At 37.5% G+C, this 27528-nt stretch overlaps 1 protein-coding gene across 1 annotated transcript; it reads right to left on the bottom strand.

Annotated features, from left to right (window-relative positions):
- Positions 1–5707: 5707 nt before the first annotated feature.
- Positions 5708–26422, bottom strand: pdk3a (pyruvate dehydrogenase kinase, isozyme 3a). The gene is made up of 11 exons (XM_057824974.1): positions 25406–26422; positions 13924–14065; positions 13671–13742; positions 11045–11229; positions 10885–10974; positions 10687–10764; positions 8077–8150; positions 7881–7982; positions 7707–7814; positions 7497–7610; positions 5708–6298 (listed from the first exon to the last, which is right to left on the bottom strand). Exons 1-11 carry the CDS (start codon positions 25506–25508, stop codon positions 6149–6151), a joined length of 1218 nt encoding a protein of 405 aa, XP_057680957.1. The 5' UTR covers positions 25509–26422; the 3' UTR covers positions 5708–6148.
- Positions 26423–27528: the final 1106 nt, after the last annotated feature.

Consider the following 27528-nt stretch of genomic DNA (forward strand, 5'->3'; position numbering starts at 1 on the left):
CATACACTAAACTAACTTGTAGCGCTAGCATAGCATTTGTGTTAGTGTAGCATTTGCGTTAGCTTTAGCAGATAAGCCCAGTGATTCGGTGAGTTTCTTCTTAAAGTGCCTGTGACAGGATTTTTAAAAAGTCTTAAATAGCATTATTATGTGCATTAAAAACATATTTTGAGACAATTCGACTATATACAACAATTTGGCAAAGTGCAGATGACGAGAAATTGAGTCTTTTAATCTGCCGTGTAGCCCCGACTGTCGTCATAGCGCTCTACCGTCCCCAGCTGGGTGATGACGTCGGCAGGATAACGATTTCAGCTGATATAGAATTCAGCTGATATAGAATTCAGCCCATTGAGGGGGAAGACTCAAAACGAGGAAAATGCGACCGAGAGCAGCAAAATGTCATCATTGTTTTAATCTCTCTACTCCGCTTTTTTTACAGGATATTCTTCTTATCTAAGTATTTACCCCAATTGCCATATGGTCATGACAAATAACAGTCTTGTGCTAAACGGAGTATGAAATATTAAAAATGCATTTATCCTGTACGACGGCAAAATTATTGCATAATGGTCAAAACTGCTGACTTCTTAAACCTCCGGAACGATTTTTTTGCCATTGGAGTTAGTGGAGTTACCTTTTGTCATTTCCCTGCCCCGGCCTCGGTGACGGAGGAAAGAGCGAAAAGAAAACAGGAGGCATGACATCTAGCCGACATGCTAACTTTTCCAAGTCTTTTTCTTGACTTTCGAAAATGAAAAATTACACAAAACAACCCCGACACGTCACACACGGCGGCGGGGTTAAATGTCTTCACCGATCGGCCGGCCCTCGGTGGCAAGCAGGTTACGGCTGATCGTTTTGCTACGGCCCCTGTAGGCAGGCAGTGCTCGGCGCCGGGGGTGAAAGGGGAATGAACGCCGAAAATAGGGCATTCCAGGTGGACAAACCGGCCGGCATTGGAGCAGGGAGGGTCCTCGGGGCCAAGCTGAGGAAAGCGCTCTGTAGGCGGGCACGCTTTTTTTGGCTGGCGACCATGGTGTGCAACAAGCCGCCGGTCGTCGGCCATGTGGCCTTCTCGGGGAACAGGAAGTATTGTCACCCACAAAATGCAAGCCATTTCGTTATTAAAACGATTGCCATGATCCCAGTATTTGACATAATACAAAACACGTAGCTTACTCTTACTTACCATTCTTCGTCTGTCCAATGGTTCCTCAGTTGTCAGACTTGTTTTGTCCATTGTGGTAAACAAGGATCTTTTGGAAATCCAAAAAGCCTCACACCACTCTCCCTGGTGTAGCAACAAAAGCCTGCAGCACATTGGGCTGGTGTGACGCAAAAACTAAACAAATTAATCCGCAATCAGCTGAATCCGCAGTCTTTCTGTATGTTATATTGTAATGGCTGTATTGTGAGATAGTTACTCGGCTGACGTCACATTCGCATTCTTCCTCAACCCGAGACTCAAGCCGGAAGTCACTCATTTTCATGTTGCGGGATTAGAAAAAAATTAAATAAAAATATCGATCACTTCCACACACATCCAAGCGGTCCATTTCATTTAGGAGCATAAAATACTGCGTGTAATATTTAATAAACATGCTTTTTTGTGCCACAGGCACTTTAAACTCTTGGAAAACTTTTTACATAGTTCGTGGCGCCCAGGTGAATTTCGTTATTTGCAACTAATGTGCTTTTTTGTATTTATTTATGGACTAAAACATTTGGAGTTTATAGAGAAAAACATTTTGAGAATTGTCAACTAAAACCAGACGAAATTTGAGTTTTCGTTGACTAAAACTAGGCACATTTTGAAATAATTAAAATATGACTAAGGCTAATACAGTGGGGCAAATAAGTATTTCGTTAACCACCAATTGTGCAAATTCTCCTACTTGAAAAGATAAGAGAGGCCTGTAATTGTCAACATGGATAAACCTCAACCATGAGAGACAGAATGTGGGGAAAAAAACAGAAAATCACATTGTTTGATTTTTAAAGAATTGATTTCCAAATTAGAGTGGAAAATAAGTATTTGGTCACCTACAAACAAGCAAGATTTCTGGCTGTCAAGGAGGTCTAACTTCTTCTAACAAGGTCTAACGAGGCTCCACTCGTTACCTTTATTAGTGGCACCTGTTTTAACTCATTATCGGTATAAAAGACACCTGTCCACAACCTGTCAGTCAGTCAGACTCCAAACTCCACTATGGCCAAGAACAAAGAGCTGTCAAAGAACACCAGCGACAAAATTGTAGACCTGCACCAGGCTGGGAAGACTGAATCTGCAGTAGGTAAAACGCTTGGTTTAAAGAAATAAACTGTGGGAGCATTTACTAGAAAACGGAAGACATACAAGACCACTGGTAATCTGCCTTAATCTGGGGCTCCATGCAAGATCTCACCCCAAGGCGTCAAAATGATAACAAGAACGGTGAGCAAAAATACGTACAAACCATACGGGGGGGACCTAGTGAATGACCTACAGAGAGCTGGGACCACAGTAACAAAGGCTACTATCAGTGACACAATGCGCCGCCAGGGACTCAAATCCTGCACTGCCAGGCGTATCCCCCAGCTGAAGAAAGTACACGTCCAGGCCCGTCTGCGGTTCGCTAGAGAGCATTTGGCTGATCCAGAAGAGGACTGGGAGAATGTGTTATGGTCAGATTAAACCAAAATAGAACTTTTTGGTCGAAGCACAGGTTCTCGTGTTTGGAGGAGAAAGAATACTGAATTGCATCCGAAGAACACCATACCCACTGTGAAACATGGGGGTGGAAATATCATGCTTTGGGGCTGTTTTTCTGCAAAGGGACCAGGACGACTGATCTGTGTAAAGGAAAGAATGAAAGGGGCCATGTATCGAGAGATTTTGAGTGAAAAACTCCTTCCATCAGCAAGGGCATTGAAGATGCCTGGCTTGGTCTTGTGACAATGATCCCAAACACACAGCCAGGGCAACAAAGGAGTGGCTTCGTAAGAAGCATTTCAAGGTCCTGGAGTGGCCTAGCCAGTCTCCAGATCTCAACCCCATAGAAAATCTGTGGAGGGAGTTAAAAGTCCGTGTTGCCCAACGACAGCCCCAAAACATCACTGCTCTAGAGGAGCTCTGCATGGAGGAATGGGCCAAAATACCAGCAACAGTGTGTGAACAGCTTGTGAAGAGTTACAGAAAACCTTTGGCCTCCGTTATTGCCAACAAAGGGTATATAACAAAGTATTGAGATGAACTTTCGGTATTGACAAAATATTTATTTTCCACCATGATTTGCAAATAATTTCTTTAAAAATCAAACAATGTGATTTTCTCTTTTTTTTTTTTTCCACATTGTGTCTCTCATGGTTGAGGTTTACCCATGTTGACAATTACAGGCCTCTCTAATATTTTCAAGTGGGAGAACTTGCACAATTAGTGGTTGACTAAATACTTATTAGCCCCACTGTAAGTATTTTTCGTCCAAAAGGCTAAGACGAAAAGTAAAAGGGCTGCCAAAAACAACACTGATTACCTTATTACTTTTCATCCTTCATCCATCCTCTGAAAACATTGTTTAATCCGTCTGCAAGCGACCATCATGATTTTACGACTATGTGTGCGCTGGTCTTTATGGGAAACGCAGTCTTCCTTAAGGCAAAAAGAAAAGTTACCAAGTGTTGCTTTAAACGCGGACGCTGTAATACCGATACATACGTACGCATTGTGAATGTATGTTTTTTTTTATGATACAATCCAATAGCTTGGTATGTAAATAAAATATCAACATGTTTTTATGTCTTTTTATGTAAAAACACACACAAATACCACACAAAATGTTTTATTGTCACTTTTGACAATTGCTGAATCACACTTTTGCTCTTATCGCTTGCTTTTTTTGGTTTGTGATTGCATGTCTCTACATAGGCAGTGTCTCTACCATCACAGTTCATGCATATAAATATGTCATTTGAAGCTGTGAGATGGAAAATGGGTGCTACCACTCCCACACTGCCTGCATATATATATATATGCAACAAATACATTATTCATAGTTCTGCACATATAAGGAACAGGTGCAATTGACAACAAATGGAAGTAAGGCTTAAATGGGCCTTCAAATCCTAAACTGCACATGCTCCTTAACTGTTTTCCTCCTTCAAAATGACATCAATTCCTCAAACTTTATATTAAAAATCTTCATATTGGATTCAACTATTATCAAAGTAAAATTCTATGCATAATTTCAGTGTAAGATTAATAAGGTGCAATTTTTTTTTTGTTCTGTGTTTGATTCAGTAGACTCTGCTTTTATGGAAAAAAAAAAAACATTTCTAATTAAAAGTAATTAAAGGTAAAACAGTGCAAATTTGAAAAAAAAAAAAAAACATACAAAGAAATGAAGCCAATTTGCTGAATGAACCATCTCCGTTTCACTCTCAAAAATAAAAGAAAAAAGCCCATTATGTTCAACTAAGGTTGACTAGATGCACATGTCCATTTTTTGTTTGTTTGTCTTCACATTCCACCTTTTGATCTTGAACAATTGTTAAACGACCATAATGGTGGGTTGGCACATGACTAACCCACCAACATTGCAAAAGGACGTGGAGGGATTCTTGAACTAAAACATCCAACGTAAAATACAACCCCTAGCAAAAAGTATGGAATCACCACTCTCGGACGAGCACTCACTCAGACATTTTATCATGTAGAACAAACTCAGATAAAAAGCTTGAAAAAATAATGAATTAGTTCAAAAGTGCAACTCTTGAGCATTCAGAAACACTAAAAGAAATGAATAAAAAACATTGTGGCAGTCAGTAAATGTTATTTTTTGGAGCAAGTGCAGGAAATATATATGGAATCACTCCATTCTGAGGAAAAAAATATTGAATCATGGGAAACAAACAAAGAAATAACAGTCTCAAAACATATCTCTAGTATTTAGTAGCATCACCTCTGGCTTTTATGACAGCTTACAGTCTCTGATGAACCAAAGTTCCAGCATCATCACCGTGTCGAGAGTCAAGAATCTGCATTGGACAAGGTGATGATGCTGGGGCTTTGGTTTGGTGCTGTTCCAGTGAGATTTACAAAGATGATTGCCTGAAGAAAACATCAAAATTCCCTCAGTTCTTGATTATATGGGGCTGCATGTCAGGCAAAGGCACCGGGGAGATGGCTGTGGTTAAATCTCCAATAAATGCACAAGTTTACATTGAAATTTTAGACACCTTCAATTGAAAATGTTTGTCATTTTCCAAGATGACGATGCATCAAGCCACAGAGCTAAAACTGTTAAAGCATTCCTTGGAGACTCGTCCAGTCAATGTCACGGTCTGCAAATAGCCCAGATCTCAACACTATTTAGAACCTGTGGTGGAAATTTGGAAAAAAAATGGTCCAAAGCACGGCTCCGACCTGCAAGGTTGATCTGGCAACTGCAATCAAAGAAAGTTGGCAACAAATTGATGAAGAATACACATCAAGTCCATGCAAGCTGTCATAAAAAGTCAGAGGTGGTGCTACTAAATATTAAAGATGTGTTTTGATTGTTATTTCTTTGTTTGTTTCTTGCTCTTGCACTATAAAAGTAACATTTACTGACCACCACAATGTTTTTTATTCATTTCTTTTAGTGTTTCTGAATGCTAAAGAGTTGCACTTTTCAACTAATTCATTAATTTTTCAAGCTTTTTATCTGAGTTTTTTCTACATGATAAAATGTCTGAGTGAGTGCTCGTCCGAGACTGGTGATTCCATACTTTTTGCTAGGGGTTATACAGTAGTAAGGCTTCGTCTGAGTCTATTTGGAAAGCAAAATATCGTCTTTGTTGTTAATATTTTTGCTACCAGGCTGAAACAAGACTCTACGACTACTGTGCCCGGTCAAAAGTATCTCCCAAAGAAAGATCGCCACCCTTGCAACTCGAGAAGAGAAGCCAAAACGCCCTTTGAATGACGATGAGATACTGATGACTCACTGAGGCGCAGGGAGCCATTGCGAAAATGAGGTAGGCTCAACAACACGCAATACACAAAGAAATTTGAACAGGCGTCACCGGTACTTAATAAATGGAGTTAAGAGAAATAAGACTTTTTTTTCCCCACCGCTATATAACGACAGTGTGATGCTACACTGGTAATTCGCAAAGGAGTGTACAGTTATCTGTTGGTCTTGTATTTGGACTTGCTGGCGTCACGCGGTTCTTTGCTCGGGTTGCTCCAATCGTCCGCTTCGGGGCTGGTGGTGTAGTGTCGCCACGCTGATTTGTTGAAAACGGGAAGCCGCTCGAAGGATTCGCTCGACAGGGCCTTTGCACAGAGGGAAAAAAAACACAAGGAGTGATGTGCAATCTAGTACCAAAAAGGTGTTTCCATCAGTTTTTGTGCTAGCTTTGAACACAGAGATATGAAGCTATCTCAGCTTAGTTTTCGGTTAATCTATTGGTTCAAACTTTGGTCAATTTTCACGCTCGACTGGGATGAAGTGGTACCAATTGCATCTTTCTAGGTCAGAGGTCACGGAACCGCGGACCTCGGTCCGGTTCTGGACCCCCAAGCCGTCTGGAGCGGATCTTAAGCTGTCCGGACTAACATAAGTTGCAACAACAAAAATCATTTTTTTCTGCAGGTTTGCAGAGTGGAGGTGGGCAACAAACAAAAACCTTAGCGGTGACGCGCGTGAGCCAGCCAATGGGAGTGAAGCATTTGAAAGTTATTTTTAGAACACCATGTCTCACACTCGCTTTCCAGACTCCGCGGAGTGCCAGCCAAAAACTGAGCCAAATGAAGTTGGAGGAAGAGGCGAAAAGGTACGGCTAATAGCGTGCTCAAAACTACGCAAGATTGATGCAGAAAACAGTGTTTAAGGTGGAGTGGACCAACACATTTTTGTTCATTTTACCTGGGGCAGCACAAGACCGCTATGCCTCATCTGTTCAGAGACGGTAGCGCTTGTAAAAAGCAGCAATTTTTGAAAAGGCACTATGAAACGAAGCACGCAGCTTTTTTGCAAAGTTTCCCTATGAACTCTGTCATCCGTTCTCAAAAAATAGCGGAATTAAGGGCTCAATTTGAGCAAATCCCCCTGGCAGCATCCACAATTAAAAAAAAAAAGAAGTATTGAACATGCTCTTATGTTGCTATCTAATGATTCAATTAAAGCACTTTTTTTAGTTTTATGCACCTTTAACATGAGTTGAACATGATATTTACTCTCTGTCTGTTCCAGCATGATGTTTAGTCTCGGGACGCAATGCAGTCCGTTCCTCATTGCGTCCCGAAAACCGCGCTGACTGTGTTTTATTTCAGCTTTACCTGGTATAATTCAATAATCGGAATTTGGATGTTTGTGAATCGTTCTCAAATCTTCCATGGCTGAACCGCGAATACTCTAAGAATCAGAAATTTTGCACGCTTCTACAGTGCAGTGTATGCATTAAAATAGAAGAGCCCAGTTCTTCCCAGCCATACGTCCCGCCGCCCCTCGTCGAAGCCCCCAAATGCTTACCTTTAAATAGATAACGGCATCAGTGCCCACACCCTCCATGGAGTAGAGCTTCAGATCCCCTTGGAAGTATCGAGCGTAGAGCCTCGAAATGGGTAAACCGTAGCCAAAACCAGCCTGAAAGTAGGGATGAGAGCAAGTCATTTTATTAGCCACAATGCTGATGGTAGAAAAGCTAAGAAAATGTCAATGCTAATCTGATTTCAAAAGCACCAGAGGGACAGCTCCTGGCTCTAGGCTGGGCGTCGGGGCAGTAGAGTACATGTAGTTGAAAAGGCGGTCAATCTTCCTGAGAGGAACTCCTCCTCCTCTGTCACTGATCTGGAAGATGCACAAAATTCATTTTATCATGGAGATGAGAACAATGTGGGGACGTGTGTTATTCACCTTTATGGACAGATCCTCTTTACCAAGAGTGACTTTTGCTTTCACAGGTGGTAATCCTTCTATGCTATTCTCATGAAGCTCCACTGTGGCTCTCATTGAGTTCTAAAGAGTGAGAAAAATAGTGACTTAATTAAAAATGTCAGTCTAGCCTGTTGTCACATGAAGTGTGATTAGATTTAACGATGAGGTTACTGACCTTGAACAGCTCAAAAAGCATGTGGAACAGATGAGAGGGCACGTACACGACCTGGATTGACTTTTGGGTCTTGACTAGAAAATAACACAAGGTAACCACATACACATATAAAAAAACTGATTGTTGTTTTCTTAGCCGCATGAGGCATTGTGTCTAGAATTGGAGGAAGTTTTTCATTTCCCTTAATAATCCATTTGGGGATGCTGAAAATGCGCATTACATTATTGCTCCTATGTTATTATTGGTTCTAGTTTTCACGATGGTTAAGTAGTTTTAAACGTGAAAAACTGCCAAAAGGTTTTACAAAACTTGATTTTAATAGACACGAGTAAAGGCTCAAGGTAAATGAGGCTGAAAGTTATCTTGCCGCATGTTTTTAACATAAACACTCCATTGTTTGTGACAATTCTAGTTACAGTGAAACCTCGAGATAGCTTCGATAAACGAAAAATTCAGTTTACGAAAAGCTTTTTCGCGTCATACTACGAAAAATTATCATACAAAAGATTTATACGTATGCAATGCAAAGCAATACTGTAACTACGTTTGACTCTAACTGTAGTTAAATGAAATACACACACAACAATGTGCTCACACAGTGTTCATGTAAACGAAACAAGAAGAATATAACTTACAAGTAGTTCTGCAACGATTAATCGATTAACTTGAGTAATTCAATTAGAAGAAAGCTTTGAATCAAATTTTGCTGCTTCGGGGATTCGTTCAATTAGAGTGGCATTACAATGGTTTGTTTTGAAAGTGTTTGCATTTAATTTTATTCATTTGGGTGGATACACTACCCTCTAGTGGCAACAGTGAATATGGTGTAACTCATTTAACAAGGCTGAATCCAGCTGCTCCATGTTAAAACCAACATAAGTTTTTATTTTAGCTACATTTTAGAACATCTGGTCCCCATTCAGTGATTGAGCTTATATTTTGTTTTACCTAGCGCTGCAACGATTAATCAGTTAGCTCTAGTAATCCGATTAGAAAAAAGCTTTGAGTCAAATTTCGCTGCTTCGAAGATTCATTTAATTAGAGTGCCATTGCAATGTTTTTTTTTTTAAAGTGTTTGCATTTTGTTTTATTGATTTAAGTGGATGCCCTCTAGTGGCAACAGTGAATATGGTGTAACTCATTTAACAAGGCTGAATCCAGCTGCTCCCTGTTAAGACCAACATAAGGTTGTAAGTTTTTGAGTGAGCTAATAGGATTTTTTTATGCATTCGTAATATAGGTTAGAGGTATATTTAGCAGTTTTTTTGTGGGAATATGTGTTTGAACAATTTGTTAAGAGCACTGTGAAAAAAAATAGCATTTTATAGCATTTAAGCTAGCTGACTTTTGCTATGTTACTTTGCCAGTTGTTCCTTTGTTGTACTTCGATCCTCATTTATTATTTTTTATATCGTTTGAGGCTAAGCTCGTGTATTTTATTTAGTTTTAAATGCATTTATTGCTCTTGTGAAATGAAAGTGAAATTCTGTATAGTTTGAAGAAACACTGAGGAATTTTGTATTCGCATTTAATGCTCTTTGAAAGTGCAATCTTAGCTAAATAAATGTTATTGCAGGCATAAACACTTGTTTCTTTATTTTACATCTAATTAAAAAAATATATAAATGTATTTATTGATAGGGACAGTTCTGCAGCGCATTCAACGTTTGTAATCCGATTACTCGATGAGTCGAACTGACTAATCAATAAATTAATTACCTAAATAATTTTATAGCTGCAGTCCTACTTACAAGTGATGCTTTTTTAAGGCACGAACAGCGAGATGAAATAGCATGCAATGGTTACAGAATTTAGCTCGTCTTTTATCACTCTGCGTTTGCTATGAGCTCAAATAGTCATGTAATAACGTCTGTAGAATAAGTCGGAACTTAAGAAACTAGTTACATTTAAGCGCCACTAGGGGGCGACAAAGTATTACAGAAGAGACAGGAAATCAGAGGACATGGCGGCATATTTAATGTGGTGTTTCAGTAGAGCTTGGAACGAACCAGAAATTGCAATTTCGGGAGAAATTACTTCTGGTCTTTGCCATGTGGAGATACAGATCTTGGCCCCAGGCTAGGTTGGTTTGGGGACAATTCGGGGACAATATCAGGTCACTTCCTGTTTATTTGGGAACATTCCTGGGGCCTGGGACTATGATATCAGGTCATTTGGGAACATTTGGGAGGCGTGGCCTATTCATATCAGGTCATTTGGGAGCATTTGGGGGCGTGGCCTAGTCAAATCAGGTAATTTGGTAACATTTAGGGGGCGTGGCCTGATCATATCAGGTCATTTGGGAACATTTAGGGGGCGTGGCCTGATCATATCAGGTCATTTGGGAACATTTAGGGGGGGTCGCCTGATCTTATAAGTTCATTTGGGAACATTTGGGGCGTGGCCTGATCATATCAGGTCATTTGAGGGCGTGTCCTATTTTGATATCTTGGAACGAATTAGGCGATTTACATGCAAAACGCGATTCATTATACGAAACGAATTAATTTTCTATCTAAAGGTACCACTGTATTTTGGAATTATATCTATTATCTAGACACTTTAGGTGACTTAAAACAATAATTACAGATAAAAATCCAAATTTCTTACTGTTAAACTCTTCAATGTGGAGCTCAGGAGCAGCCAAGTAGTATTTCTCACACAGCATTTTAGCCGTGTCATATGCATCTGATCGATCAAACACAAACGACATGACATTGTATTCTCACTGTAAGTACATCAGTGTTATGTAAAACATATTTCCATGTATAGAATAGGTTTCGTGGTGGCTGCCCTCTTTAAACTCACCACTGACAACTTCGGCCACACAGCAAGTCGGATCAATACTTCCGATGTGCTTGGGATGAGCTGGGTTGGTGTCATTACCGAACAGTAGAGCTGCACGGGCAAACACGTTAGCGACACGCGAACACCCGGATGTCAATCACGCTAATCCATTAATACTCACTGTGCTGATTGATGAGCATGCGGAAGGAGATCCGATTGGTGTAAAAGCGGTCGAGAAAATATTGTACGTTGCTGCTGACGAAAGGGTCGAAGCCGAACTTCTCTTTGTATTCGATGACGCCCTGCGCCATGGTCGGAACCACGTCGTTGTGACGGTTCCGGATCTCGATCAACAGCTCCAGGAAGCTGAGGGGCAACGCAGAGATTAAATGCTTCAAAACTGAGAAGAGTTAGAACCAGGAGAAACAAGTGAAGCAATTCTTGGAAACAAGTTTCCTTATCTGAATTCCTGTGTGCTAGTATCAACTATGAATGATTGTTTATCACATGGCTATTGTTATGGGATAAATACATAATACGTGCACAGCCAAAAGGTTTACATTCTACTGTTTTTTCATGTTTGATGTCAAACTCAAGGTGTCAAAATCAGGCCTCCTACCTCATTTTGTGTAGCCTGTGAAAGCAAATCCTGCATTTTCACTTCAAATTTCTTGCTTAAAATAACACAAGTACAGATTGTTGACACATTATTAAAAGAAAAAAGAAGGGCTGTCAAAATTATCGCGTTAACGGGCGGTAATTAATTTTTTGGATTAATCACGTTAAAATATTTGACGCAATTAACGCACATGCCTCGCTCAAACAGATTAAAATGACAGCACAGTGCAATGCCAACTTGTTACTTGTGTTTTTTGAAGTTTTGTTGCCCTCTGCTGGCGCTTGTGTGCGACTGATTTTATGGGCTTAAGCACCCATGAGCATTGTGTAATTATTGACATCAACAATGGCGTGCTACTAGTTTATTTTTTGATTGAAAATTTTTACAAATTTTATTAAAACGAAAACATGAAGAGGGGTTTTAATATAAAATTTCTATAACTTGTACTAACATTTATCTTATAAGAAGTTTTTCGATCCATGGATCGCTTTAACAGAATGTTAATAATGTTAATGCCATCTTGTTGGTTTATTGTTATAATAAACAAATACAGTACTTATGTACCGTATGTTGAATGTATATATCCATCTTGTGTCTTATCTTTCCATTCCAACAATAATTTACAGAAGAATATGGCATATTTTATAGATGGTGTGAATTGCGATTAATTAATTTTTAAGCTGTAATTAACTCGATTGAAAATTTTAATCGTTTGACAGCCCTAGAAAAAAGTTGAGATATTAAAAATATTTTTGTTAAAAATCCCACCTTTAAAATAAAGACTGAATTTTGAACACAAATTACTGGTGGAATTCAATTTGTTGTGTGAGCAATCGAGTAATTCGATTGGAAAAAAGCTTTGAATCAAATTTAGCTGCTCGAGCATTTGTTGAATTAGGGAGGCGTTTGTCATGGTTGGTTTTGAAAGTGTTTGCATTTAGTTTTATTGATTTGTGTGGATACACTGTTCTCTAGTGGCAACAGTGAATAAGACATATCCCATTTAACATGGCTGAATCCAGCTGCTCCCTGTTCAGAGTTCAGACCAACATAAGCTAAGTTTTTGTTTGAGCTAATGTTTTTTTTTTTTAATTCATAATTTAGTTTATATATACACGTATATTTAGCCTTTTTTGTGGGAATATGTGTTTGAACCATTTGTGAAGAGCTTTGTTAAAAAAAAGTTAGCATTTTATAGCATTTAAGCTCTTTTGCCATGTTAGCCAATTGTTGTTTTGTTGCACTTAGATCCTCATTTATGTCTTTTATTCCGTTTGAGGCTCAGCTTAGGTATTTAATTTTTTATATTCCTTATCCGATTACTCGATTATTCGAACTATCTAGTTTATCGATTAATCGACTACTAAAATAATCAATAGATGCAGCCCAAGTCAACATTATTAAAAAAAAAAAAAAAAACTTTTAAAAAAACCACTGGAAACAAAATGGCAGACGACACTCTGGTGCAGTAAAGTCGAAATCACGTAAGTCGGGTACACCGTAACCTGGGGACTACCTGTATAGGGCGCACCGCATTGTAAGGCGCAGTAGTAGTAGTGGTTGTGTTATCCCTCCACGAGATGGAGCTGCGCTATAGAGAATGTCATGCCATGAATAACAAATATTGATCCATATACGTATAAGGTAGGGGTGTGATAATATATTTGAAAAGCGATACTTTATAGCCCAAAAGGTTTTCAATACGCTACACCAAGAATTGAAATATCGTTTTAAAAAGGTGTCACTGTTTAAGGAAAAAAAATGAACCAATAGGTTGCGAATAGGCATGTGCCTGTTCGGTTTCAAGGTTTACCGCGGTATGGAAACGTCACGGTTGCAAAACCACAAAAACTTTTACATCATACCGTAGTTACGGTATTAGCTATTTTTGAGGTCCCAAAAATATAGCGAGAAATCTGTGGCTTGGAACGGCAGCGCTCACCCTTCGCCCTCCAGTTGTTACTCTGTCATGTGTCTGTCGCTGTGCTATAGAATAGACATAATGGCTGAAGGTGTTGAAACTACACCTGAGCTTTTTCCCCCGTCAAAAATAGACAAAGTCGCTAGTATGGGAGTACTTCGGCTCCAGAAAAGAAACATAGCATCATCATGCTAATAGACTACGCTGAAAAAAGAATCTGCCCAAAACAGTTGTGTGTATTTTGAAATGGATCAATGCATCACTCACTCATTCAGAGCATGCGGATCCTCCGGCTTTCTGTTCTCGTAATCGAGCAGCTCCACAAAGCTCTGCATGTACCTAATAAAATGCACAAAAGGCAAAGAACAAATGTTATCAGACACCTCACTGGCTGCCATGTATACAGTTTCACTTAATCTCACCTCTCTTTTTCACATTCTATTTTCCTAGAGTTAAAACTGTTGAGACCTAAGTTAACAAGAGCAACTAACAGGTTGTCGATTTTAAAATGAAAATTCACCATTTTTGAACCAGACGGACAGATGGCTGACTGAGTAGCTTGTCGGGCAGCAAGTTGACCTCTCGCATGGTGTTGGCCAAACGCACCGGCAGTTCCTTTCGCAGGAACATGTATGACGTTTTCTCACATGCATTCTCCCTGCCTGGAAGGGATCAATAAGATGGACATATTGGCAAGTAATATATCATTTTGACTAAAATCAAAGGCCCTTTTGTTCAAAATACACGCATCATTTGATACCAATTAGAGAACCAGAAATGTAGCATATCATGTCATGTAGCAATCTACAAAGTACGGCTGCTAAGAACAATATGAACAATTTAAACAGTTATGTTTTACTGACAAAACAGCATGGTGCTGAAAGCATGAAAACAAACGTTGACACTGTAAAATGACAAAAAAAAAACAAATTGTTTCCTGTTCAACGTCTTACATAAAGCTTGTTCAAAAGTTTACTTGTTTTGTCATTATCACATCACTTTACAGCATTTGAACTCACTACTAAAATGGTGCTTTTCCACAGTACGGCATGTACTGTCTACAACTGAACGCATCAGCAACAACTAACAATAGAGAATAATGAGGGTCTTCCTCCTTTTCCTCGAGACCGAAGCTAACATTAGTGTAAATGTTTACTGTAGGATTTTTGGACCATGCAGACAATTTTAAGCACATTTACAGTGCTAGCATTTTGTATTTGAAACGAAAAGACAATTGTTAACATTATCGGTATGTTATACAGTACATGTTAGTATTATGAGGAGCAATAGTGACTTAATATAACTGTAAAAATAATAGTTGTAAGTAGAGCTGTTCCGATCATGTTTTTTTTTGCTCCCGATCCGATCCCGATCGTTTTAGTTTGAGTATCTGCCGATCCCGATATAAAACTTTTTGGCAATGCATTCAGAAAAAAATGAATACAATTCGGACGAATATATACATTCAACATACAGTACATAAGTACTGTATTTGTTTATTATGACCATAAATCCTCAAGATGGCATTTACATTATTAAAATTCTTTCTGTGAGAGGGATACACAGATAGACTTGTAATTCTTAAAGGATAAATGTGACTTTGTATATTGTGACTAACTATTGCCATCTAGTGTATTTGTTGAGCTTTCAGTAAATGATACTGCAGCCATTTAACTTCTGCCCAAATGCATGATGGGAAGTGCAACCATGACTGTGCGTAGGGGCACCAATTGATATATCTTCTCTGCGTTGGGAAAGAACATAGGGTGTTAAGAAAATGATCAACTACTACCTTTCTTCCCCACATTGCCTCCCACGTTATTTTTAATTGCTGAGAGAGGTATTGTAAGGCTTAAGCCACATAAAAAATGGCTCCAAAGGCTGTCAAAATTCTCTCTACTCATTATACGCTGCCTTTTAGTGCTATCTATAGGTAAAACGGCGTCTTTATAGATTGTACCCGACAATGCGTGAGTGGGTCATGCAGCGCATGCGTTTACGTTAATTATTTAACGTGATTAATTAAAAAAAATGTAATTACCGCCGTTAACGCAATAAATTTGATAGCCCTACTTTAAGCCAAAACTACTCTGGATGAGTGTAAGACATTTTGTCTGTAACGTTAAATACAATTAGAAAACGATTAAAATAAAAAAAATATAAAAAATATATAAATATAAAAAAAATAATAATAATAATAATAATAAATAAATTTAAATGTTTTTTTAAAATAAATAAATAAATAAAAAACAAAAAAAAAAAAAACAAAAAATTAAAAAAAAAAAAATAAATATATATATATTTAAAAAAGGTATGTCCGATATTTTTTTGTCGATTCCGATACTTTGAAAATGACGTGATTGGACCCGATCGATCGGCATCCCGAAGCCATATATATATATATATATATATATATATATATATATATATATTTTTTTTTTTTTTTGCTAACGAGCAAAAATTAAATTGCCATCATATAAACATGCATTTTAGTGCATAATATTTATGTGCTTACTTCTTACTGATTTGAAAAAATTTTGTATAAAAGTGCTGAGAACAATCTTTATTGTTTGTAAAATGAGGCAGGGCACACTGTTGATTGCTACAGCTCTCTTAGCAGCTAGGTTTACTACATGAGCAAGACATCCTATTTGTGGTCCGAATCCATCTGTGTCACGTACTGAATTAACAATGTTTGCAACATTATCTTTAGTCACTGGTATGGATTGATTTGGCCTTCTTAACTTCCATTCAGTCATGACAGTTTAGAATTCATCGATGTAGTATATGGACTACATGTCCCATAATCACTCTGGGCTAACGTACCCAATGGCATCATTGGCATGGGACGTAGCACATCTAGTTTGCTATTTCATGATATCTAGTGTGTGCGCGCATTAAAAAAGTTAGCAAGCGCCGCTGAAGTCACGTCTGCTCAATACTACACAACACCAGCATATGACAATCGACTTTCATAAACAGGACGAGTTTGAAGCACAGCGCTCTTAATTTCATTCAGCTGTTCATTGTCAAAGCGAGGTTGTTCGTAGCAGCCAAGTCGGTAACAATGTTTTGGCGGACTTCGTTGTAAATATCCGGCGTTGTGCCAAAAAATAGCCGCCCCGCGTGAAATGTCACTCCTGACGGGAGCGCCCACACGTCAACAACACCAGCGCGCCGTAGATGGTCCACAGTCACTCCGGAGCACTGACGCGGTCGGTATACTTTGAACAATAGGATATAATGGGAACGATTGGCTCCGGCGCAAGTTTTTGCCGGACCTTGAACGAAGATGCATTTTGCGGAGTTGGTAACGAGCAGTGTTGTTAATCTTACTGAAAAAAAGTAATTAATTATAGTTACAAATTACTTCTCCCAAAAAGTAATTGCGTTAGTAACTCAATTACCTGAATGTAAGAGTAATTAATTACTTTGCAAAGTAATTGGTGATAATTACTTTTTTTCTTTTTCCTCAAAAAAGAAAAAAAAAAAAAACATTGGTCACACTATGTAAAGTTTTTTGCGAAGGTTTTTGGTACAATTGGCCCGAGCCCAATTCTTTACCCTAATTTACCCTTTACCCTGAATCAACTGTTAAAAGTTGTTAAAATTGCTCCCATTATTGCATTAGTTCCCTTCTCTCTACTTGCGACATATGAAAGTTTTACAACTGAGTCATCATTTAAAGATAGATTCAAGTCAAGATTTTGCCGATTTAGAAGTATTTTAGATAAAAAGTTACTTAGGTTCGCTAGGAAGGTTCTCTACAACAGAGCCGTAATAAAAGGTCTACTGCTTTAAGATGGCGGCTGTTTAACATCTAGTGCCGTGTCTGTCATTTTGCATGTAGTTATATCTATATACAGTACATGTGATATCTACCATGTCTACCATATCTACCATAACATGCCGTAGTTTGTACGCTATCGGCTACAGCAGGTATTATTGGAGCTACCTAGCATCGCGTTTGCTCGGCGTCACAACTTTCTTGCCTCCTCCCCACTCCTGCTCTGCTCTGTCGTCTCTGTGAGTCCGTCTCCCTCAGACTTTTCGACCAATATAATAACGCATAGTAACGCATGCCTTTCCGTCCTCAGTAACCGTAACGGCGTTGCCAAGATGAGAAAAGTAATTAAATAGATTACCCACTACTGAAAAAAATAACGCCGTTAGTAACACCGTTATATTGTAATGCCGTTATTAACAACACTGGTAACGAGGAATCCAAACTTTTAACAGCACGTCTGCCGCACGCGCGCACGCACGTGTACGCGAGGCGATAAATCGCAGCGGAAAAATTACCGCCTTCATTTTTATTTATCGCGCGATAAATTGAATTATTGCATATTGCGACAGGCTTAGGGTGATGTGCTGGGAATTACCTGGGTTTGACACTTTCAGACTTGTCCCATGTTGGCGACTCGGTGTTCTCTGTGCAGGGGGTGGCGGGATTATATAACCCGGACATTACGTCAAAACCCCAATCCTTTTCACCCGATTCCGATCCTCTGATAAATGGCGCGATCGGCCAGATTTCCAATCACGTGATCGGATCGGGACATCCCTAGTATTGTGAGGTACCAAGTGGTTCCCATTCCTAGTACTCAATGCCAGAAACTGAGTTGAGGTGATGTAAAGGTCAGATTCTAGATTTGCATGTGAGCAAAGTTGTTCCACCTTTGTAATGATCACAGCTAATTTCCGCTTCGGTGTGTTTTATCTTTAACTGACAATCAATTATTTGCCGAAACAAAAGCAAGGCAAGAGGTCAAAGAGCGAACTTTTTGTGATCTGAAGCCAACACTCATCAGACTAAAATTAGCTTTTTGAAGTCTTTGAGGAAACCGCAAATCTTGTTGCAACATTCAGCCATGGGAAGGTTAAAGAAGAGTTCAATCTCTACATACATCTCATTCTGAAAGGATATCTTATAAACATCGGTTCTGGAAATGCAATGAGTAATACTTGTATTTAAGATTAACAAATATCAAATTTGCCTTGAGAAACCAGATGAGATCATCGAACTAAAAGTCCACTCAGCTTCCTCTGATAATGTCAGAGAGGATGTGGCTTGTTGATCATTAAACAACAAATGCTGTATATCACTGAGGAAATTGTTTCACAAACGCTGCACGGCCTCCTTCCCACACAGCTGTGAAAAGAAATGACATAACAAACGAGCTCTTTTAATCAAACATGGATTAAGCAAAGCTTGGAGAACTGCTTGCATGTTGCACTTTAAGGTTTACTTCAAAGGCTTAAGGTTTTCTAAGTGGTGACAAACTCTGCATTGCAGATAAAAACAAAACAAAACAATAACTCACAAAACCAGGGACACGAGGAATTTTTGTTAAAACAATAATATCAAAATTAGGGCTGTCAAAATTATCGCGTTAACGCACGGTAATTAATCTTTTAAATTAATCACGTTAAAATATTTGACGCAATTAACGCACATGTCCCGCTCAGACAGTATTCTGCCTTTTGGTAAGTTTACAGCAAGGCTTTTTGTGCTGTCTAACAGCGAACTCTTGTGGTCGCTTTGTGACATGGTTTATTTATTTTTTTTGCCAGTTCAATATGGCTGCACGACGTCTCGGGCTGACGCCTACGTTGTAATGTTGTGCTTATATGATCCTTGGACAAGATTTGTCCGTAAGTATGGTTGTTGTAAAGAATGTACATATTATGTTAGTAAGCAAAATGTTATATTTTTTGTATGAGACACTTTTTGTTTATGTTTAGTGAACCTGTATAGCGTGCTAAGCTAACGTTGTTGCTAATGCAATGCTTGTGTACTTTTTTTTTTGGTAGTTTTATGACGGTCTAAAGAGGACAATGGTTTGAGGCTATTTTATTAATAAATCAGATGAAAAAGGAAGAAGTCTGATTATTAAGGCGTCTTTCACTGGCTGTCTAGCTTTGGAAAAAGTAGACGCTTCGGAGTGAGGACAGATTTAAATGACAGTAGAGTGAAATGCCCACTACAGTCCTTATGTACCGTATGTTGAATGTACAGTGGGGGAGAACAAGTATTGGATACACTGCCAATGGGTTGTATATATCCATCTTGTGTCTTATCTTTCCATTCCAACAATTTATTTTACAGAATATATATATAATTTACAGAAAAATATGGCATATTTTATATATGGTTTGAATTGCGATTAATTGCGATTAATTACGATTAATTAATTTTTAAGCTGTAATTTACTCGATTAAAAATTTTAATCGTTTGACAGCACTAGTTTTAATATAAAATTACTATAACTTGTAACTATAACATTTATCGTTTAAGAACTGCAAGTATTTCTATCCGTGGATCACTTTAACAGAAAGAATGTTAATGCCATTTGTGGATTTATTGTTACAATAAACAAATACAGTACTTATGTTCAGTATGTTGTATCTATATATCCGTCATGTGTCTTATCTTTCCATTCCAACAATAATTTACAGAAAAATATGGCATATTTTAGAGATGGTTTGAATTGCGATTAATTACGATTAATTAATTTTTAAGCTGTAATTAACTCAATTAAAAATTTTAATCGTTTGACAGCCCTAATCAAAATATAACATTTGCTCACTGTACACACCTAAATGGCAATTTGCCATTTATGTGACACAACAACATACTCCAATCTTTTGCATACACATTTAAACTGTTATGGTGGAACTCCCACTGGTGGAATGTAATGAAGTACATTTTTGTGTATCTGTACTTTACTCGAGTAAAAATATGAAGTGATACTTTTTACTTTAGCACATTTTACAGCAGGTATCTGTACTTTTTACTCTGCTACTTTTCAAATCGTCACCTGCGTGACACGTTACCTTTGTTTTGTTTTTTTCTCATTGTGAATTGATATTTATGTTTTTATGCCTCCGTCGCAATCGATAAGCCCCGTGCAACTTTACCGTAACTGAGCACTAGAGGCAGCAACACGAGTACAAGCGAGATTAGGCAGGTGAACAAGATATTGACCAATAAAAACCACCACACTCTTGTACAGTAGGTGGCGGTACGCACGTGTTAGCTGCTTGCAATCTGCCATTAAGCCAAGTTTTGGAGGTTTTGAGCATGTTAAGCATCTATTTACAGTGCAGTGATTTTTATTGATAGTGTTTTTCCATTCTGCACAGTTTTAAATGAATTCACTGGTTCTTTTTTTGAATATTGACTCAGATCTCTGAATGTACGTATATATGGCGGTGACTTGAAGTTCCGCTCTGACACCCCTAATTTGGCCAACTTTCAAAATTGTCCGATATGCATGTGTGATACATCATTGGAAAGCTTAAAATCTCAATTTTCTGGGGAAAGAAAATTTTTCAACAGGAGAGCATTTAAAAAAAACAAAACAAAAAAAAACAGCAAAACCCTATTTGAAGGTGAGAGCACGCGAAAGCAGAATTACAGACGCCATGACTTTAACAAGATATTATCGCGTACTTACCTTGTTTCGATCCAAAAACTCCATGTAGCATGTATCAGCGAGTGTCAAGACACAGCTGTGAATGGCCATAGCTGGATTTTGGGGGGATTTTATGGGTGAAACATGTTAATATAACAAGGGTCGCGATGCAGAAATCGCAGACATCAAGGAGTGGTCAAGATTTTCTTTTTTATATATATTTACCTTTTTAAACTTTTTTTTTTCTTCCCATTTTTCTTTGTTTGGATCGATTATTTATCATCTAACATATCGGAGAAAATGCGACAGTAACAAAAAAAATACAGTTAAGCGATATTTATGAGGTAGATATCCGTGACGTTTTTACAGACGCTATTTTTTTCATTGTGATGTAATTTGTTTAAAAGTTTAAAATATGCAAGTGAATAATTTTTTTAAAGTCGTTTTTTTCAAACGAAATATTGGACATCGATTAATGATGCTAAGCTAAAAATGACGGACATTTTGAATAAGAAATATAATTAATTACCTTGGTTTTATGGCTGGCTTGATCCAAAAGCGGTTGCGCGACGTCTTTAAACGGGGGTTTCCAGGGTGAAAAGGACAAATTGAAAATATTTGGGGGGCTTAATGCACCATGAATCTGCTATGGCAGCATATAGACATATTGTTCTATCAAGCACAACAGTTGTTTTGGCTTAAAATACAGCAGTTTCTTTTAAAGAGGAGTGCAAGAGCAGAAACTGCTTTTTTTGTTTTCCGCCATATATATTTTAAAAATACATACAGTGTACCTTCACTTACTTCTTCATACAGAATTTTCAGGTTAAGACATGCCTCAACGGGAAAACATGCCTCTTGTTACAAAACGCAAAAATACAGTATGGCTGGTACTCACAGCTCCCAGAGTTTACTGAAAGTAACATACTTATAGCTGCTCTGCCATTGGCTATTGCCTAGCATTCCTGGCATCCCATTGGCTAAGAGGGACCTCTACTGTATGTGTATCTGTGTATCCTAGCGTCCTTTTCATTCGCCACTCGTGGTCCGACAGTTTTATGTGAGTGCATTACCTTTCATTCCTTACTCTATTCTTGGCTTTTACATTATGCACAACTCTGATTTTATGTTTAATGTGCAATAATCTAATTGTAACATGTATTTGTTCCAGGTTTCTATGCATTTTAATGCATTATTAAAGATTTATGCTGAAATTCTGAGAGGCTTGGAACAGATTAGGGCATTCACATGGAAAGCGCGTCTCTACTTAAAGAATTTTCACAGTTACGAAACACCTTCCACAACCAATTAATTTTGTAAGTAGAGGTAACACTGTGCGTATATTACCGTGATTTTCGCACTATAACGCGCACCTAACTATGGCCTCAGTCACCAAATTTGGCAAGAAAACAGCATTTCCAGATAGCAGACCGACGCTGAAAAGATTTTGGATCAACATTCCACCGTCGATCTTATATCGATGAATCAACGTCAATTTGGACCCTGAAATAATGTTGTTTCAACGTTGAAATCCTTACAAAACCTAAACGTCATTCGATTATTAATAATATTGAAACAACGCTGAATCAGTGTCTCATCCATAATTTAATGACTTTTCAATCATATTTCCCAGTCAATCATAAATCAACCATTTGTCAACATCAGTTCATCAACCATAAAACAATGTTAACCCAACCATCGACTGACATACCATAGAACAACGTTGTTTAAACGTCACTGGACGTAAAAAATTTCGATGTCAAACATACTGGTGATTTTGATGGAAAATCAACGTTTATTCAATGTCTGTCTGCTATCTGGGTTAGTTCATAGATAAGCCGCACTGGACTATAAGCCGCAGCTGTCCTCACTGTATTATGAGATATTTACACTACAAGATATTAACCGGTAACACTTCATTTGACAGCGGCATCATACGACTGTCATAAGACCAAATGAACCACCTTGAAGCTTTGAACCAATTGGCTGCAAAGCTTCATTGCTTCAAGAAGCTTCATATGGCCATCACTGCTCCCTTGGGGGAGACAATCAACCCTTGCTGCCACCTGCTGTCAACAATGTTGTTGTCCAACATGCCTCCTAGCATGGATTGCAGCGCTACAGATGTAAATAAAAATAGAAATTCATGTTCTGTGCTAATTATTTTTTCAGTTACTGTTCTAGTTGTTTCATTAATTGCTAGTTATTGTATTTCGTAACACTTTATTTGACAGAGGTGCCATAAGACTGTCATTAGACAATCATAATTATGACATGACACTATCATGGGCATTAATGAATGCTTATAACAGATGTCATTTAGTGTTATCTGGCAAATTCTCTCTCTTTTGAATGGATGTAAAAGATCCAAGCTGGACATAAATGGAGTTAGTGACATAATTTACCGGATGACACTTCATGACATCTGTCATAAGTAGTGCTGCAACGATTAATCGATTAACTCGAGTATTCGATAAGAAAAAAATATTGGAATTAAATTTTGTTGCTTCGAGTATTCGTTTAATTAAAGTGGCATTGTAATGGTTTATTTTGAAAGTGTTTACATTTAGTTTTTTAGATTAGGGTGGAAACACTGCCTCTGGTCTGCCTCATTTTACATGGCTGAATCCAACTGCTCCCTGTTAAGACCAATGTTAGCCAAGTTTTTGTTTAAACTAATGTTTTTTAATGCATTAGTAATTCAGTTTATAGGTATTTTTACCCTTTTTTTGGTGGGAATATGTGTTCGAACCATTTGTTAAGGGCATTGTTAAAAAAAAAAAAAAAAAAAAAAAAAAAAAAAAGCATTTTATAGCATTTAAGCTAGCGGACGTTTGCAATGTAAGTTAGCCAATTTTTCTTTTGTTGTACAAAGATCCTCATTTATTATTTGGGCTAATGTTTTTTAATGCATTCGTAATTTAGTGAAAAGGTATATCTAGTCATTTTTTTGTGGGAATATGAGTCTGAAACATTTGTTAGGAGCATTGTTAAAAAAAAAAAAAGTCTGTATTTTATAGCAATTAAGCTAGCGGACTTTTGCTATGTAATTTAGCCAATTGTTCTTTTGTTGTACGTAGAGCCTCATTTATTTACTTTTTTATACCGTTTGAGGCTCATCCCAGGTTTTTTAATTTTTCATGTTCCTTATTCGATTACTCGACTATTCTAACTAACTAGTTCATTGATTAATCGACTACTAAAATAATCGATAGCTGTAGCCCTATTCATAAGCATTCAGTAATGCCTTTGATAGTGTCATGTCATAATTAACAAATAAGCCGCACTGGACTATAAACTGCAGGATTCAAAATGAAAGGAAAAAGTAGCGGCTGATAGTCCGAAAATTACCGTACATTTTTGCATCGGGATTTTTACTTTGTACCTGAAAAGTAAATCTTAAAGCAAGTACTTTTACTCGTGTATTTTGTTTTCTTACTTATATTTTTACTTAAGTAAAAGAAGTTAGTCAATTTTAGCATCTGTACTATGCAAAAATTTACTTAAGTTAAAAAAGTGACTACTTCATCCACCACTGGCAACTCCTAGGTAAAGATAACATTAGTTTAAACTAGGGCTGTCAAAATTATCGCGTTAACGGGCGGTAATTAATTTTTTAAATTAATCACGTTAAAATATTTGACGCAATTAACGCACATGCCCCGCTCGGACAGATTTAACTGACAGTATAGTGAAATACCCACTTGTTAATTGTGTTTTATGGAGTTTTGCCGCCCTCTGCTGGCGCTTGGGTGCGACTGATTTTATCGGCTTCATCACCCATGAGCATTGTGTAAGTAATTATTGACATCAACAATGGCGGGCTACTAGTTTATTTTTTGATTGAAAATTTTACAAATTTTATTCAAACGAAAACATTGAGAGGGGTTTTAATATAACATTTCTATAACTTGTACTAACATTTATCTTTTAAGAACTACAAGTCTTTCTATCCATGGATTGCTTTAACAGAATGTTAATAATGTTAATGTCATCCTGTTGATTTATTGTTATAATAAACAAATACAGTCCTTATGTACCGTATGTTGAATATATATATCCATCTTGTGTCTTATCTTTCCATTCCAAGAATAATTTACAGAAAAATATGGCATATTTTACAGATGGTTTGAATTGCGATTAATTACGATTAATCAATTTTTAAGCTGTAATTAGCTCGATTAAAAAAATTTTAGCATTTCACAGCCCTAGTTTAAACCTAAAAACAGTCGCTTTGGTGAGTTTGACCAAAATTGACCCAAACTCCTTTATTAAACACATAGATTCAGAAAATTAAATAAGCATAATCCAATTTTCCAGTACATTGCTTAACTGCTTGCACATGTAATCAATAAAGAAACCGGAATATTCGTTCAAACGACATTATGTGAACAGATTCAAGATTTTAAGTCTACATATTTTCTTAAGAAACAGGACCATGAACATGTTATAACATGTACTCTCCTCCTATGCTAACCACGTTTAGTTTAAATGTGTGACACATCAATATTACAGCAACAATAACAACACAGGAAATAACAAGCAACCACTGAACGCAACCACCTGCCACTTGCTGCCACTTACCAAAATCCAAAAACTGCTTGATGGAGAGCGGAGACGGTGAGAACCTGGAATAATACTCCACTTTGGGGTTGGTGTTCTTCAACAGAGACGTTAAAATCCTCATTTTTGCGCGTTAATAATATTGACGTTCACGAAACGCACGAGCATTCATCCCCCGAAAAATGTTGACTATCGGACGCCGGGTGTCGACGGTTGCGTCTCGGCGGAGAAGACATCAGCTTCGGCCCGAAGGACACGGAGCGAGTCGGGCACTTCTTTTCCATACGGTTTTATGGATATTGGAGCAATAATCTCGCAACTGGTCTTCCTGGGTTTACATTGTTCATCTTGGACCTGTCAAACAACTGGGGTCAAGTGTTAAAATCGACAGCAACTTCTGCTTAGGGTTTTCAAAATAAAACCCGAGCACGAAAGTTCTCGTCTGATATTATCATTATTATCATTCTATTTTTAATTCAAGCGAAGAGATTATTCATCATTTCCGAAATTGTAACGCGAAAATATATGATGGAAAGCATTTAAAAGCAAAAAACTCGAAAAATATTAGAAAAAAATGATCAAACGCAATCAATAGCTTTTCCAAATTAACTACACGGTTGTTTTAACGTCATTATATCAAAGACAACAAATGTATACCGTTTTTGTTTGTTCAATATTGATATTAATCGACTAAAAACATTTATTTTTAAACACGTTTATTTGTTTCCGGTCTATTTCAGCGCATGGAAAGCACGTTCGCACGTTCAGTGGAAAATCACGAGTCAACCTCACATGATATTTCTTGACAGTACACTGAAATGATTGGCGCAAAAAGACATGACGTAGTGGATTGTAGCCATCCTATTGGACAGTGGAAGGATCGTTCAAAATTACTTAAAAAAACAAAACGGTTTGAATACAGTGATCCATCGTTTTTCGCGGTTAATTGTGGAGTGCCACCCCTCGGTGGAGGAAATTGAAAACCCGCGAAGTACAGGCGGAGTTAATTCACATAAAATAGTAATTTTTTGTATGTGTGTGCGTTCAATGTATTTATTCAGATTTAACAGCATTGGTAACCGATGACTATAAGACATGTCCCCCCCCCCCCCCCCCCCCAAAAAAAAAAAAAAAAAAAAGGAAAAACAAAAACCTTGTTTCATATTATAATTTTTTTAGCACTGCAAATGTAATACTTATGATATAAATGAGAAACAAAGCAATACATTTAACTTCGAGTGGCATTGTAATGGTTTGTTTTGAAAGTGTTTGCATTTAGTTTTATTGATTTGCCGTTGTTGTTGTTTTTTTTTTTTTGCACTACGGGGTCATCGTAGTATACACTGCCCTCTAGTGGCAACATTGAATTTGACATTAACTCGTCTAACGGCTGAATCAAACTGATGAGGTATGTTTTTGTTTGGGCTAATGTTTGTTTCTGCATTCGTTATTTAGTTTAGTTTAGCAGGTTTTTTTTTGTGGGAATTTGTGTTTTGTGAACGATTTGTTGAGAGCTTTGTAAAAAAAAACAAAAAAAAAAACATGAGCATTTTATAGCATTTAAGCTAGCGGACTTTTGCTATGCAAGTTAGCCAGTTCTTTTGTTGTACTGTACTTATATCTTCATTCATTTATTGTTTTTAAACTGTTTGGCGCCAAGCTCAGATATTTGTTAATTAGTTTTAAATTCCTTTATTGCTCTTTTGAAATAAAACATTCAAATTTTATTTTGTATTCCCATTTAATGCTCTTTTAAAAGTGCAATCTTAGGCTTCTTAGCAAGCCGAAATAAGTATTATTGCAAGCATAAACACTTGTTTCTCTCATTTTACATCTCCAAAAATTTATTCTGCTGGCATGAAAAGTTTATAATGCGATTACTCAATTATTCAAACTAACTAATCAATCAAATCGATTACTAAATTAATTGATCGCTGCAGTCTTAGTATGTTATACATGTACCTTTTACATATACATATACATATACCTTAATATTTTTGAACAAAGCACTGTTTTTTTTGTTTTTGTTTTTTTTTTTAATTGAAAAAAATCCACGATGGCGCAAAGTTTGAAGCGCGATATAGTGAGGGATCACTGTACTCCAGGACTTGGTTATTGCCGTGTTAAAATAAAAGTTTTCATAC

The sequence above is a fragment of the Corythoichthys intestinalis genome, chromosome 20 (assembly GCF_030265065.1).
Source record: "Corythoichthys intestinalis isolate RoL2023-P3 chromosome 20, ASM3026506v1, whole genome shotgun sequence".
NCBI lineage: Eukaryota > Metazoa > Chordata > Actinopteri > Syngnathiformes > Syngnathidae > Corythoichthys > Corythoichthys intestinalis.